Raw genomic sequence first — 15887 nt, 5'->3', positions numbered from 1 at the left:
ACCGTACCCATCATCCATACTTTCAAACACATGTTTCTTTTACTTACTTTGTTAATTTTTTTAGTTCAAAATTTTGATAAATATGTATCTTATGTCATAATTTTTTGTAAAAATTGTTATATATCTTCTCACTCGTTAATCACCCGACTCACCCGTTCACCCGGAAGATGATGGATGGATGGATGCGGGTGGAGCGCATGGATGCAAGTGACGGTTGCGGTTGAAGCTCCACCCGACCCAGACCGATCTATTTCCATCCCTACTTTTAAGGAGCACAAGAATTTCGATCATTATGTACATACTTTAACCCCAATTAATGTATTATCATTATCCTTATTTAATGTTTTAGTGATGTCATTTTTTTACCAATATGACGGAATCTCCTAGCAAGAAGGATCCTAATTTCTTTCCCTTCTTACAAAGGAATTCTCCTTATATTTTTAAAAAAATTGATGAACCTACTTCATATAATATTTGGCTTACCTCCACAATTAGCACAGCTAAGAGTAACCAACTTCCCAATATCAAACATTTATAATGTTATTTGTTGATCATCTATAAACATTATTTGCGTATATGTACAAATATATATCTATGTAAAAAAGTAATCTTAACACATTATTATAGATTTTCAACTAAGCAAGGCTTTGCCTAATGGTAAAGATTTGACCTTATGATTTTAAGATCATAAGATGAAACAGCATTGTATGGGGGGCTGACTAAGTTCCATACCGGTTTAATCGATACCGGTCTAATAGCTTTTGGGCTTACGAGCCTGGGCTTAGATCCAGTTTATATCTCCAGCGCCTACGGGCCTAAAAGATATACTTTTAGTAAAAGATAAGAATATATCCTAAGGGAATATTCCTCGGGATCTCTCCCGTAAATACCGGGCCCAATAAAGATATGGGCTTAATCGAGTCCCTATAAATACTCCGTTGATCTGAGTCATAAGGTACGTACACGAATCCCAATACATTATACTTGAGAGCTACCGGCTTTTAACCTAATACTGACTTAGGCATCGGAGGGGAGTTCCTCGGATCCACCCCCGAGGCTAGTTTACTTACTCTCTTTTGCAGGGATCCAAACCGGCTAAAATACAAGGACTTAACGGTTCAAGACCCTGTAATTTGTCCCATACCGGAACAAGCATTATAAGCTCTAAGGTACCAATTCGGTAGGTTTTTTCATCTTACCAACTTTTAGAAAAAATCATCATAGATTTTCAACTTCTTATATACGTCTGATGAGATGTGTTTTCCTATGTATAAATGCTAGATGAAGAATTCCATACAGTGAAAGAAATTAAACAGAATTGTGTGGTTTGATCCTGCCATTTGGTGATTACATCATTACATGCATCTCTTTCTCTTTCGTTTACTGTATGTGTGAGCATATATTAAAAAAAGAAGAGCAAATATATATACATAACAGAGAAACCAAACATTGGATGCAGTTAAAAAAATATTTGGAAATACAAGCTATTAACTACATAAACGGTAATAATACAAACTTTTGGCTCCATGGACAATATTTTTCCTTGTAGTAACTGTAATGAAAATGAAGAATTTGAGCAGTACAATAATGTGAGGATGAATTGAATACTACTTAATACCCAGGGAACATAGGTGGTGGCGGTGACATGTACTGGAAACCCAAGTTTGGTGGAAGATTAACATCAGGATAACTTGGCATGGGTGGTGGAGAAGGAGTTGGAGGCGGTGGAGAAGGAGTTGGAGGTGGCGGCGAACGTACAGGCGGTGGAGGAGAGAAAACAGGTGGTGGAGGTGATGGTTTTGGAGCTGGTGGTGGAGGTGGTGATTGCACCGGAGGTGGTGGTGGAGAATAAATTGGTGGTGGTGGTGAGTGGACAGGAGGTGGCGGTGAAGGCGATGGAGGTGGTGGAGGAGGAGAATAGACAGGTGCTGGTGGTGGCGGCGATGGTGTAGGTGGTGGTGGAGGAGAATAGACTGGTGGTGGGGGTGCATGTACTGGTGGTGGAGGTGAGTACACTGGTGTTGGGGGTGGAGTGATTTCAGGTGAAGGTGTTGTAGGCTTGACTGGTGATCTTTTACGATCATCTTCTGGTGAAGGAGGTATTACTATTGGTGTTTGGTTAGATGGTGGTGGTGCAGATGGTCTTACTGGTGATCTTTTATGATCATCCTCTTCTGGTGTTGGTGCAAAGGTTTTAGGTTGATCTTCATGATTAGGTGTAGGTGCTTTAGGTTCCTCTTCATGATCATCCTTGTTATGATCATTATCGCCGCCGCCGCCGCCACCGTGACTTGGTGTAGACTTAGAAGGTTGTCCACAATTAAACTTATCACAATCAATTGTACTTGAAACCATTTGAAAACATTCTTTAGGTGATCTTTGATTTGGCCTACTAGGTAAACAATTCTTCTTATCTTCAAATTCAACATTCTTTCTTACTTCCGGATCACAACTTTTCCCCTCGCCTTTAAAATAGTTGCTGGAGAATAAAAATTGATTTAACGATGGCAACTTGCAAAGATCATCAGAAACAAATCCAGTGAATTTGTTTCCCGACAAATCCAAAGATTCCATCTTTCCAAGACTAGAGAAACACGAAGGAATAGAACCCACAAAATCGTTCTTCGATAAATCAAGAACAGTCACATTATGAAGCAACCCAATTTCAGTTGGCATACAACCCGTTAATTTATTCCCCTGAAATACAATTTGTTCAACTTTACCTGCCATATTACCAATACTCTTAGGAATGCACCCAGTAAACTTATTATTTGCCAATACCATAAGAGAAACCGTCGAGTTACCAATAGTCTCGGGTATACCACACTTAAACCTATTATCATTAAGTAAAAGTGCATCAAAAGGCCTATTGAAAACCTCTGGTGGCAAACAACCCTCAAAGTTATTGAACCTAAGATCAAGATACTTAAGCTCTTTTAACTTAAGAACAACCTCAGGAAAAACTCCTACAAAACGATTATTACTTACATCAAGTTCATACAAAACTTTAAGTTTAGAGAAACTTCTAGGAATAATCCCACAAAACCTGTTAGAGTTAATGTGAAACAGAGCTAAGTCTGTAAGAAGGCCTAACTCTACAGGAAGGTACCCTGCAATATCCTCATGATTTAAGTCTACACCAGAAACTACTGTCACCTTTTCATCATCAAGAGCTGGTGAACAAAAAATTCCTTTGTAGTCACAAACATTAGGACCAACCCAGTTTTTCGTGGCGTCGTTCGGGTCCGAATATATGGCCAATTTCCATGCTTGGAGTGCTATATAAGCTCTTCTAAGCCTCGAGTTTTGGAAGAAGAATGGTACCTTCAATTTTTGGTCGAAATCGTCAGGAAGATCATGACCATTTTCGTCAAGAATGGTCTGCTGACGAACTGTAAGGAATGCAGCCTCCTCATGTGTTAATGATAATGCAGGAGAAGAAAATAAGGAGGTTAAGATTAGGAGCAATAAACAACAGCCTAAAGGCTGAAGTAAGGAAGGAAAATATTTCCCCATTGATGGCAAATTAGCAAGGCAAGTTAGAGGGTAAATGAGGTTAATATGGAGGTAGAAAAATTTGTTCATTTTGAGACAACTAATACTATTCAATTTTATTGCCGTAAATTATGTTAGTTCTCTCATAATCCTTGAATATTTGTGGCAAATATAGTTAATGTTAGGATGGGTACAACAAATAAATTTACTAAATTTGATCATTATCCCTGTTTCCATGTGTTTTTTTTTTCTTATGGTTGTTATTTATAGCATTGTGTCATTTGTGTGTTGTGTTCAAGTCATGTATGATATGGCTTTCTTTTTAACCATGCATGATTATCTAAGAAAGAAAATTCATGGGCTTGTATGATAATGTTAAGATTAAAAAATTATATAATTTTTTCGCTTTAAGATATGTATTGAATTTGTTAAAGTTTGTCTTTTTTTGCACAAAAATAGCTAAGCAGGTTTTTCGTGGTTTGTAGCGTGATAATTGATAACTAATGGTTAGTTTTATTATTATTGTGAGATGCCCAAAAGTACATAAAAGTAATGTAGAAAGGAATTTTTTCAATCTACAATTTGTTCACTTAAAACAAAATGGTCAACATGAAAATCCAATATGATCACCCATATTATATATACGTTGTAACGTTGATAATTTGTATGATTGAGCCGAGCAATGTGGTGTTTCGGTTCAACTTCTTTACCCATGAAATTTGAAAATTTCGTTTGTGTGTATCTAAGAAATAAGGTTATTTAGTAGATTTTAGAATTAAGACTTAAAATTATAATGTCCCAAAGTTCTAATTAACACTAGCATTTTAGGTGGCGGGTAGAGGTTGGACGTGGTTAAACCGCTACTTAATAATTGCGCGAGTGTTTAGTAAAGTAACGGTTACAATAACGGATGGAGATTGGACTAGAGGTTGAATTGCATTTATCGAACAATCAATTTGTGGAAAGGCGAGTGTTTGTGAACCATTTCCCAAAGGTTGTTATTCTTTGCCTGTTAGTTTTCCCATAACCCTAAATTTGCTTAGTTTTCATGCTTTTTATTAAATTGGGTTGATTTTATAATTTGAGTTATGTTAAGACTGGGGATCCAATGAGATGGCGGTTGGGAAACAAAGGATGACAATTTTAGAGCAAGGGAGGGGGTGGCAAGGTAGGGGAGGATATTTGGAGGGAGGGGGAAGGGTGGCAAGTGTTGTAGTAGGTTAGATGACCTGTAGGGATCTTTTTGTAAAATTCTCTTTATTGCGAGGATCGCTGTGGATTATTCAAAAATTGGATCTATTATGGAAGGGGACCATAGTTGGACATGCTCTTGTCAATTTTTTCTAAAAAATTAGTTTAAGGTTTTAATTTGCAAACAAATCTATAAAATATTTTTTCTCACAAAAATGGCATTGTAAAAGTTTTTTTTCTTGTAAATTTTTTGAATCATTAACAGAGACAATGCTGGAATATATAGGTCAACGTCGGAATGACATCATTAGGTTTCTTCTGACAAAGCTTTTTAAGTTTAAGGTTTCTCTTGACAATTTTTTTAAAAAGGTTGTTTATGATTAAAAGTCACTTATAAAAGTTGTTTCTAACAAATTTTCCAATTTTTTTTTTATATATTTCTTTTAGCAAAACAACCAACGATATAAATACGAAAAAGGAAAATAAAAAAATATATTTTTCCGTCATTCTTACACGAAAATACCAATAACCAATAAACAATCGACTCAAAAGCCATTTATCAGACACTCACAAATGCAATCATAAAATTATCCCAATTCAATCCACGTAACTAAAATTTAGTCAACAAAAATTATTAAAAAAAACGGTCTAATTTTAATATAAAAGTAGACCTAGTCACTAAATGAGTTAATGGATTAAACTAGTCACTGAAAGAAATTAACTTAATTACTATTAGGCTAATTCTCTTTTTAATATTGACCTTACCATTGTATAATTATAATTTAAAAGTAGACAATCTCTTATAAGCTAAACTCTTTAGTCAAATAGCCCTATCGTTTTTAACATAATATCTCAAAATCCTACCTTCTCCGTTTCTTTTTACATGTTATACTTTCAAAATTACGGACTCCTAGATAATGTTTGGAAAGGAGAGAGATTAGAGACAAAGAAAACAAAAAAGTCCCATGTGAACATGTAATAGGAGAGAGATAGAGAGAAATTATTATCCAAAATAAAAGTGTAACATCTAATCTAAAACTTCTTAAAATAGAAAATGTAACATGTAAGAAAAAACGGAGGAAGTATTTTAATTTTTTTTATGACATAATCACATAATATTCCCATTCCAACATAATGACACAATATACCCTTGGATAACCGTTGACTCTACCTTATAACACAAGGGTATTATAGGAAACCACAAAAACATATCTCCACCATTATATAACTCTCAGAAACACTATAAGTTCTCCAGATCCTTCTGAGTTCGGACCTCTCATTCACAACAAACACCCCCATTTCTCTCTCTTCTTTCTCTCTCTATTGTAAGAGTCTCAATCCTTCAAATTCATTACCTCCACACTTATAAAAGACTACCAATTTCAAATTCTTCGCGCTAGATTTCTCAACCCTAAAAAATAATTTAAAGTTACCAACTTTTTTTATCTTTCTAAACCCTAACTTTGATTCATTTCATCAGGTAGATTTTGTCATTCTTCTTTGCTTAAATCGTTAGATCTTGTATGATTTCTATGTAAATTTTCTACCGTCTACCTATTACCGAAAGTTTTGAAATTTCTGTCTTGTTTAACCATTTCTTGAATCGTGGATTTTGTTCTTCGTTGTTACCTTTGGATCTTGCTTCGTTGCTGGAGATTTTGATTATGAGTTGAAGATGATCGTGTTTACTTGAACAATTGTTTGATTTTATTGAGGGGATTTGGTTTTTTGTGTTGTTCAATTTTTGGGATTCTAGGGTTTCGTTATTTTCCCGTGCAATTTTTGTAGCTTGTTCGTGATTGAAGAGTGTAGCTATGGAGTTGGAGGAGTTTGATTGTCGAGGCGTTAAAATGAAAGATGATATGTTGTTTTTGTTACCTAAAGTTTATCTTTTAAATCCAGATTTTAGACAATTAATTCTCTAGACCGAGGCAAAATTTTGGGGTTTTTTTTTTGTAATTTTTGGAATGTAGTCTGATTTGACATTTATGTTGTAAATTCTCTTTCTTTTGATTGATACGAACTACATTTATTCTGAAATGGAAAAAAAAAGGAAAGTCAGTTGTTATTGATTTTATTTATGTGGTGGTGTGAATGGTGGGTTGATGAGGCATTGATCATACTGAATATGGGTGTTGAATGGAAGTTTCCAGGAGTAAAATCCATGACATTTTTATTTATGTTGCTTAGTTTTCCTCTCCAGTTTGATACCTTGAGCCGGAACGCCGTATTGTGTTTTGGAAGAGTGGGGGACAGAAGTGATTGTAAATGGCAGAGCAGGGCTTGGAAGGTAGCCAGCCGGTCGATTTGTCAAAGCATCCTTCTGGGATTGTCCCTACTCTCCAGTAAGTCTCTATGAGCTATGGTTTGTTTTGAGATCGTTGAAAGTGTATATGGTTGTAACTTGTAACAGAGATTCTTATTTGCGAAGATATTGCAGTTTTGTTTTGTTAAGCTACAGTCTTATACACGATTGACAATGGCGTTAACTGGGATGGTGCTGTGATCATGAACGCAACGATCTAGAATTCATAGCTTCAATTACTCGTTTCAAGTGTTATTATAGCTTTGTACATTTCATAAATGTATCTATTAAGTCTTCTGAATATCACATTTCAAAGCATATTGTATTTATGTTTTATCATGAATTGATTTATTTTAATTGTGTATGAGGGTTGATGGTATGTAAATCTAGGGATATGGTAGTAAACTTATAACTAGATGTTACTGATATGGGAGGTGTATGGAAAGATGAGGTGTAGGATGAATCATTGAGATTTTGTAGATCGCTTTTGTTGTTGGGAATGTATGAGAGATAGTGAAAAAATAATATTTGTTCCTCTCTAGTTTTGCTTGTGTGTCACAAGCTGGTATTATCTCGGCGTAGATATTGGTAATTGACTAATTTCAAGCTTATCTATCTCATTGATTATGGTAAATTATAAGTAACTAGTTTCTGTGTTCTGTGTGGTACTCATTTTGCTTGATTTTCTATTTAAGTGGTCATGGAACTTTAAGGGGAATTTAAAGCCTATTGGCTAGATTTCTTTGAGTATATGAATAGGTATCGTGTTCTGCCTTGATGTTTATTTTTCAGCTGTTTTGTTGCGAGCTTATTGATTTTGATATGGATCTTAATCTAAGGGGATGTACATGTTTTACCGACTCCCATTAAATCAGATAGTCATTACTTTCCTTTCTATTCATTTTCTAAGATGAGATGAGTTGGAATTAGTGTGTCGCCTTACTAACATCTGCTGGTGTCCATTGTTTTACAAAACCTTAGCAAATTTCAATCGAGATTATGATAATCCTGCTTCATGAGAGCGTGAATCCTTTGAATAGAGGCTGTTGTCTTTTGTCTGCAGCTAATTTAGCTTTGATGCGCTTATTCATGGATTAGTCTAATGTTGCTAATCTAAGATAAATGTAGATTGGTGCTCACCAAACTATCTTCAATATTGCGAAAATTAGATATTGCATGGTGTCAAAACAAGGCAGCATCGTATCGTATCGTCCATATTAAAGGTTTTCAAATCTGCCCAACCGATATTACTCGCATCGTTAAGATGTACAAAAACCGCGTTTTAGGTGGGTTCAAGGGATATTTCATGGTTTGCGCCGATATTTGGCGGTACGACAAACACCTCATCCCCGTTCCTGCATCACCGTGACCATTACCGCGATTGTGACCAACACCGCATTTTCGAACTATTAGATATTGTGGATTAGATACTAAATCTCCAAATAATTCCAGTAGCTGGTTGTGCTGGATTTCTTATACTAAGAGGGCTTTACGCTTATTCCATTTGGCTCTTTCTTGTCATTTGTTCTTCTTTATCTCTTTTACACTTGAACCAAGAAAGGTAGAAAGTGTTAGCATGCAGCAATGTTCATTTATATTTTGTTGTCACATTGATGTCTTTATAATCTGAATACTGCTATCTTATTGATGTGTTTTTGGCTGTAGGAATATTGTCTCAACTGTCAATCTGGACTGCAAGTTAGATCTTAAAGCAATCGCGTTGCAAGCTCGTAATGCAGAATATAACCCGAAGGTATAGTTATTAGAAAGATGCCATCTTATTCTTACAGTCTCCTCTTTTGTTAGTTCCTAAAGTACTTGCTTTCTTATTTTGTGCTACTCTCAGCGTTTTGCTGCAGTGATTATGAGGATTAGAGAACCAAAGACCACTGCCTTAATATTTGCTTCTGGCAAAATGGTAAGGTTGATTTACTTGTGATTATCGGTAATGTATTTTGAGGAGGTATTGATTTTTACTATTAGATAGTTGAAGTGTTAAAGATATCAATAGTTGAAGTTGTATGTTAGCTAGTGTGAAAAAGTGTTGCAATTGATAAGAAATAGATGAGTAATATGTAATTTTACATAAAACCCTAATTCTGAAACCCTAATTATTCTCACCGAAAGCTACATAATGTTTTATACCTCTGAAAAGTATGTAGAAAGTATACGGTCAAAGAGGCAATCTATATGCTACAATCTGTATCAAGTACATGTTTGTAGATATATAATCAACTCATGCAATTTTAACCACTATAAATCTTTGTATTGTTGTTTTTTGACATTGCATGCGCTGGATTGTTATATAGATTAGCTACTCACTGCCAAACGTGTATCTTTCTATTCTTTGAGCATTGAGTTTTAAATTCAACTAGTGCTGTTTGAACTTCTTACTCTTTAGTATTGCTCATTGTTGCTGTGTTTCTATGGCTTTATTTGCATTGATGCTTGCTCATTGTTTGTGGTTACCTGATCATAGGTTTGCACTGGAGCTAAGAGTGAAAATCAGTCAAAATTAGCAGCTCGTAAGGTACGTTTTTAGGCATTGCGGTGTTTGTTTCTGTTGTTTGTGCATGTGAGCATTTTGGTTTCCAATGTAAGTTACAATTTCTCCTTGCTCTCTCTTTCAGTATGCTCGAATTATTCAGAAGCTGGGATTTCCAGCAAAATTTAAGGTATTGTTTACATTATCTTATGCTTCTTTTTTTTACCTTAGTCATCATTTTTCTGGCATTTAGTTTTATCTTAATTGAACTGAGTTCGTAGGTTTCAACTTACTGGTCTTGTTATAAATTATTAAGTAAACCTAACAACTCCCATCTACTTCTGCAGGATTTCAAGATCCAAAATATTGTTGGATCATGTGATGTTAAGTTCCCTATCAGACTGGAGGGGCTTGCATATTCTCATGGTGCTTTCTCTAGTGTAAGTATCGTTAGATTATCTATCTGCATCTCCCTCTCATTCTCGATTCTATGCTATCTTGCTTATGTGGGTTAGTTGCTGTGGCCGATCTTGGTTGCAGCGAATCACACCTTTTTTTGGCCATAGGCCCATAGCTATGGGATTGTCAATCATTACCTCCTTTTTCTATATTGCTTCATGTGAGTGATATCTGCGGGGTTGTGACAAGAGATAGTAGTTTTTATGATGCTGATTAATCTTCGTATCTCATTGATGAATAGTTGGTAACTTGGTACTAAGCATATTTTGCACTTCCTTAGTTGTTGATTACATTCAGGATTGGATTAGTTGGTAATTGTTTTCAGGATGGATTAAATATTTGTACTTACACGAGTCATGACAACTACTTGTGGGATTTTAGGCTTATCTGTGACATATTTTAGGTTTGTCCCTCCTATTATTTCATAATAGAGCTTGCCTTGAGCAGTCTGACTTTCCCATGAGTAATCTTGATGCTCTTCGCTGCTCCTCTTCTTTTCGGTCTCTTGGTCGGAATTTTGGTGGAAACCTAGAAGTGCTGGGTATTTCTTCTTTTGCATACAAATTTGTGACTGTTGAATTTACCTTGTTGACCATTTTACAATGGTGAGAACATAGTTGTGATGTTTGCTCTTTTTGGTTTTTATACAGTATGAACCAGAACTATTTCCTGGCTTGATCTACCGAATGAAGCAACCGAAGATAGTGTTGCTTATATTTGTGTCAGGGAAGATCGTTCTCACAGGAGCGAAGGTATTATTTAACAGTTTGTTCTCGCTATGTTCTCCTTGGCATCTATATTTGATGAGGGGATTCAGCATCTTGAGTCTTGGCATACATAATTATTTTGATGTGCAATTAAACTTCTACTCCCTCCGTCTATTTTTACTTGCTACATTGTCGTGACAAGTATTCAGGATGTGAGAAAAGATGTGCTAGGACCATAACTTTAAGGGAAAATGACAAGTATATTGGTACATTTTGGTAGGTCATGGTTACCAAATAAGAAATATAGCAAGTAAAAAGAGACATCCATTCATGAAAAAATATAGCAAGTAAAAAAAGATGGAGGGAGTATTATACTATGGATTGACCATTGATATACAACCAAGTACCCAACCATAGAATATATAAGATAATTGTTTTGGGCTGATGAATCTCCTTATCGTAACCCTTGAATCATTCTTGTATAATCAGATGATTCTGTGGTGAAAGAAATTATGTTGCATTTCCCCCTTGGCTTGACTGCTTGAGTATCTTTTTCAAGTCTTGTACTGACATGAGGGATTAAAATTTATCTCATTTCAACCCTCAACCCCCCCCCCCCCCCCTTCTCAAATTAAAAGGGCTGAACCTAGAAGTATAAAAGTTTGGGTAAATAGCTGTTTGTCTTGTGATGTGCAGGTAAGAGAGGAGACTTACACCGCATTTGAGAACATATATCCAGTGCTTACTGAGTTCAGGAAGAGCCAGCAATGGTACATAGAATTGCTTTTATCTCAATATCATTACTACAGATCTTTGGATTTTGTTGTATGTTGGTACCAGCCGCTCGTAAGCTGACTGTATCACATTATGGGACACATGCACACTCGAAAAAAAAGAGAGGCTGTCATTAACTTATACTTCTTCTATCTCCGGACAATAGGCTACATTCGATTAGAAATTTAGAAGTCATTAACAAAGAATTGGGTTAAAATACTATTTATATCCTCCAATCTCTTGCATGTTCCAAGTGTTTTTGCAATGTACAAAAAAGTCTTATTGGAAATTTACCTATCAAAGATATCATAAAGTTTAACTCTCAAAATCCCCTAAGATTAAAATTTAATCTATTATCGAGTTATGGATGGAGTGTATGTTGTACTACTCTTTCCTACCAGACGAACAAACCAAACAAACGAACTGGAGAGAATGTGTCAGGGTGGATGGCCCGTTATCCATGATCTTCTTTTCTGTTTTGTGGTGTTCACTATATATTTTTTTTCATGACAGATGTAAAGCCAAGGAGATGCTGAGAATTTCTGCTCTAGCAGTTCTTAATTCCTCCATCAGGTCAATTGTACATAGATGAAAAGAGTTGCTGGCACCTGCTTCTTGTGGTCTAATTTACAAGTTCTAATATGATGTGCTGCTGTGAGTGCTCAGAAACAGTTTTTCCCTGTATTTCTCTCCCCTAGATGATGATGATGTATAAGCAGATAAGCTTCGCAAACTATGAGTGTCAAAACAGTTTTTATAATGAGAATTATATAAATTTTGGATAAACTTTCTGCTCAATGGTTGCAATACTTTTTCTCTGTTTTACCTTCTGCTTATGAAGACTGATCTAAACAACCAAGTAATCCTTTCTATGCCATTATCTTTTCTTTGTCATAAACATTCTTTTGGATGCAAAGGATTTGAACATGCTTCATCACACGAAGCGAAAAAATTTACCGGTGCTCAAAAGAGGCGAATTTTTTTTGCGTCTAGCCCTTGACAAGGGTATGAATTTTTCACATTTTGCAAGCTCTGAAAAGTTCCAAGACCAAATGCAACATTTTTTTTTCTTGCTACACACTAGCAAGAACAAGAACACCTAAAGAGTGTATTTATAAGAAAGTGCTTCTTAGTATAAGAAAATCCAGAATTACAAGAATGTCTATATATAATATACACACAGACAGGAAAACCTAACAACAGCTAATGAGGAGTAACAAACTAACAATATACTTGAGCCATACAAAAAAAAACATACCATTTCCCTCAAAACCTTAATTTCATCCATAATACAATGATTAAACTTATTAAGTACACCATGAATTACTCTGATGATCTTGATTCTTAGTAGTAGATTCAGTCGGTTTCGTGGTCTGGGACAGGAGAGTACCAAGCAGGGTGTTTACCCCTATGCCTTAGCATCCTGGTAAAGGGAGAATCAGGCATCCTTCCTTTCTCTTCTTCCTCTAATTCCTCCGCAGTCTTTGGCAGTCCATCTGGTATATGCGTTGGTATCTTTCTCTCTTCTCCATTCTTCACCTTGTTATCTTCCTTTTCCGGGTTCTCAGACGCTTCCTTGTGTGCTTTGTGAATGGCTGTTACTCCATGGATACATCCTATCAGAGACTTCACTCCTCCTGCTTCTATTATCAGCCTCTCCACTTCTTGTTTTGGGGACTCTTTCTGTACAAATTCATCAATAAATTTATCAATAATAAGTATGTCACTCAAACTCCGATACTCTGTCTACGACTGCAAACACATGTTGAAGTATAAACTCAGCTACTTTCGTAAACAAAGTTTTAAGATTTTGATTCTCAAATCTCAACCATAGTACTCGTATTCGACACAAGTATATGTCCAAAATCATGAAGGGAATACGGTTTCTTGTCCGAAATTTACCCCCAAGTTATACATGGAATGGAGTGACAATCGTATAACAATAATATTGAAATACAACACTGTGGAATCTAGATATTCAGCCTGGAACTTGCTTCTGTTTGAAAAAAAAAAACACAACAGTTTTTAAAAATATTCTACCTCCTCCATTCTAATTCTTTAAAAAAAACTCACATATAAACCGAAACTGTCACAGAATCTTTAATATATGCTACTTTCTCCGTTTTAATTTAATTTAGTTGCGACACTTTTTATTTTAGCAAGTTTCAATTTAGTTATGACACTTTCATTTTGGATAATAACTTTCTTCTATCTTTCTCCTATCACATGTGATTCTTTTATTTTCTTTCTATCTCTCCTCTCCAAAAATTGCTTAGAAATTCGTAATCTTAGGAGTATCACGACTAAATTGAAACGAAGTACTATTTTCCTAGACGTGTAGTAGTTGAATACACAAAGATTTGAGATAATTTTTATTAGATAAATCTCACAAATGAACCGGAGCTCACCCCATACCATTTAGTTTTTAAATTAAATGAACTGTTAAAGTTTTTACATTTGTGTAAAAACTCGAGGATTTGACACGGGTACTTGACGTGAACTGAATAGTCTCATAAACAAAAACTTTACCTCAAGATCTTTGAGCTCAAAATATGCTTGCCAACAACTGTAAGAATCTTCACCTTCAAGCGCTGAACAATAATCTGCAAAAAAACATAATACATAAACATAAACTTCTAAGTTCTAATTAAAAAACATTACAGTAAGAAAAATTCATTTGGGTAACTTCTATTAAAAGAAAGAACAATTTACCAGCAAGTTGATTTTCAGATTTCTCAATCAAAGGAGGATCTTTTACACCTCTTTCAAACTTACTTCTGCTAAAAGGCTCTAACTTTGGTATCTTATTATTATTTGAAGAAGAAGAAACATTGCAAGTTATAGTTGAACTAAATCTTTTTGAAGAAGATGAAGAAAATCTAAGATTAATATCATTTGATTCTAAAAATTTAGCAGATGAACAACAATGAGATGCAGGAATTGCTAATGACCCACTTATCATTTTTCTTTTTTTTTTTCTCTTACTTGAATGATTGGATTGAAATTGGGGGTTTTTTTTTTGGAAGTTTTGGATTAGATTATGTGTATGGGTTTGTAAAGTAAAGTATAGATCTAAATAAAGAAAATTAGGGATTTTTTATTTTATTTTTTTTATAAGAAAAGTTAAAGAGTTGTGTTTGTATGAATAAAAAAAGTGCAAGACTTTTTATGGATAAGGTTGATATTTTTTTTGATATTTTAAAAAGATCTTTATAAGGTGATATTAGGGTAACATGTCGGTGTTGAGTTAGGTGGGTGACAGACCAATCATTCCTTAGAAAAACCGAGAACGTTGAATTTTTTTGGTTTGGCATTTTGTTTGTGTATTCCTCTCTATATTTTATGGGTAATGTTATATGTAGCCCTAAGGGCTACATATAAGCATTAAATACATTTCTTTAAATGGAAACAATTTGAGAATCTAAGGCACATTTTCACATCAACTGAGGTCATAAATGCTTGATTTAATATTTTATTTCCATTTTAAGCCCCTTATACATAGCCCTAAGGGCTATGTATGTCATTTTCCATATTTTATTAGTTTACCTCTTCCTTTGGAGCAAATTTATCGAAATAGTCATTTGAATCTTAATATTTCTAATTTTCGATAAGCAAAAAGTTACAAAAAGTTAATATTTTGATATTACTTATTGAGACGAATCTAAAAAGATCTCATATGATTATATTTTCCTTAAATACAAATTACAAGAGATTGTCAAAGTCATGTATTTGAATAATTCAAAAGTCAAAACTGATGAACTAATAAACATAAGAGGGAGTAAAAACGTAAACTTAAAGGTCTCAGGTTCGAGTCTTCAGTAAGAAAAAAAATCCAACTTAGAGGGATGTTGCCCTTTAAAGTATTCATGCAAGTTCTTACAAGAGATTAATCTACTTGTCTCGTAATAAGACAAAGGAAAAATACCGTAAAGGTTCAATTGTTCAAAGGAACTGTGGGTGGCAAATTTATTCCTTGGGCTGTGCTTGTCCCCAGTTTTGGCAGTTGTTATATCATATCCTATTGTATGGGCTGGGCCGCGACATTATTGGGTATCTTAAGTTTTGGGTTTGGACTTTGGAGTAACCATGGTCTAAACTCTAAAGTTCTTTTCTTCTATCATGTTTAAAATAATTTTCAAAAGGAAAAATTGATTTAAATAAGTTACTTTTGCACCATCTTTTCATTTTAAGTTTACCTTTTGATTATCCCTGATTGATTTAGACTTGCATGTTTATTTTCTTTTATTGAGTTATAACATGTTTATGACTTGTTTAGTGGGCTTGTATGTCTTTTATTTAGAATTAGGCAAACCCGATATTTGAAATTCTGGTTCGTTGAATAAATACTCTATGCCAGAAATTCAGTTAAAATTGAATTCGTAATTCAAACATCATAAACGAAATTTGAAAATTCGTAGGAAAAGCTCTTTAATGTGTTGTAGCCTTGACCTACTTAACTTTCTGAACTTAT

At 34.7% G+C, this 15887-nt stretch overlaps 3 protein-coding genes across 5 annotated transcripts; 1 reads left to right on the top strand and 2 right to left on the bottom strand.

Moving 5' to 3' along the window:
• Nucleotides 1-1531: 1531 nt before the first annotated feature.
• LOC104904442 (pollen-specific leucine-rich repeat extensin-like protein 1) lies at nt 1532-3516 on the bottom strand. The gene has a single exon (XM_010692690.4). It carries the CDS (start codon nt 3514-3516, stop codon nt 1612-1614), a length of 1905 nt encoding a protein of 634 aa, XP_010690992.2. The 3' UTR covers nt 1532-1611.
• A 2419-nt stretch (nt 3517-5935) lies between these two features.
• LOC104904441 (TATA-box-binding protein 2) lies at nt 5936-12241 on the top strand. 3 transcript variants are annotated; one of them, XM_010692688.4, is made up of 10 exons: nt 5936-6166; nt 6890-7031; nt 8657-8744; nt 8838-8909; nt 9471-9521; nt 9622-9666; nt 9824-9916; nt 10586-10687; nt 11339-11412; nt 11930-12241. In XM_010692688.4, coding segments are annotated over exons 2-10 (603 nt in total). In that variant the 5' UTR covers nt 5936-6166; nt 6890-6954; the 3' UTR covers nt 11931-12241. The 3 variants fall into 3 exon arrangements, with proteins under 3 accessions (XP_010690990.1, XP_010690991.1, XP_057247740.1); XM_010692689.4 differs by having other exon boundaries at nt 6877-7031; XM_057391757.1 differs by having other exon boundaries at nt 5958-6011.
• Nucleotides 12242-12504: 263 nt separating this feature from the next.
• LOC104904440 (hypothetical protein) lies at nt 12505-14455 on the bottom strand. The gene is made up of 3 exons (XM_010692687.4): nt 14129-14455; nt 13946-14019; nt 12505-13099 (listed from the first exon to the last, which is right to left on the bottom strand). The coding sequence occupies exons 1-3, from the start codon at nt 14376-14378 to the stop codon at nt 12773-12775; spliced, it is 651 nt and encodes a 216-aa protein (XP_010690989.2). The 5' UTR covers nt 14379-14455; the 3' UTR covers nt 12505-12772.
• Nucleotides 14456-15887: the final 1432 nt, after the last annotated feature.

Source organism: Beta vulgaris, chromosome 9 (assembly GCF_026745355.1).
Source record: "Beta vulgaris subsp. vulgaris cultivar EL10 chromosome 9, EL10.2, whole genome shotgun sequence".
NCBI lineage: Eukaryota > Viridiplantae > Streptophyta > Magnoliopsida > Caryophyllales > Amaranthaceae > Beta > Beta vulgaris.
This window is presented reverse-complemented; position numbering and strand designations above follow the sequence as displayed.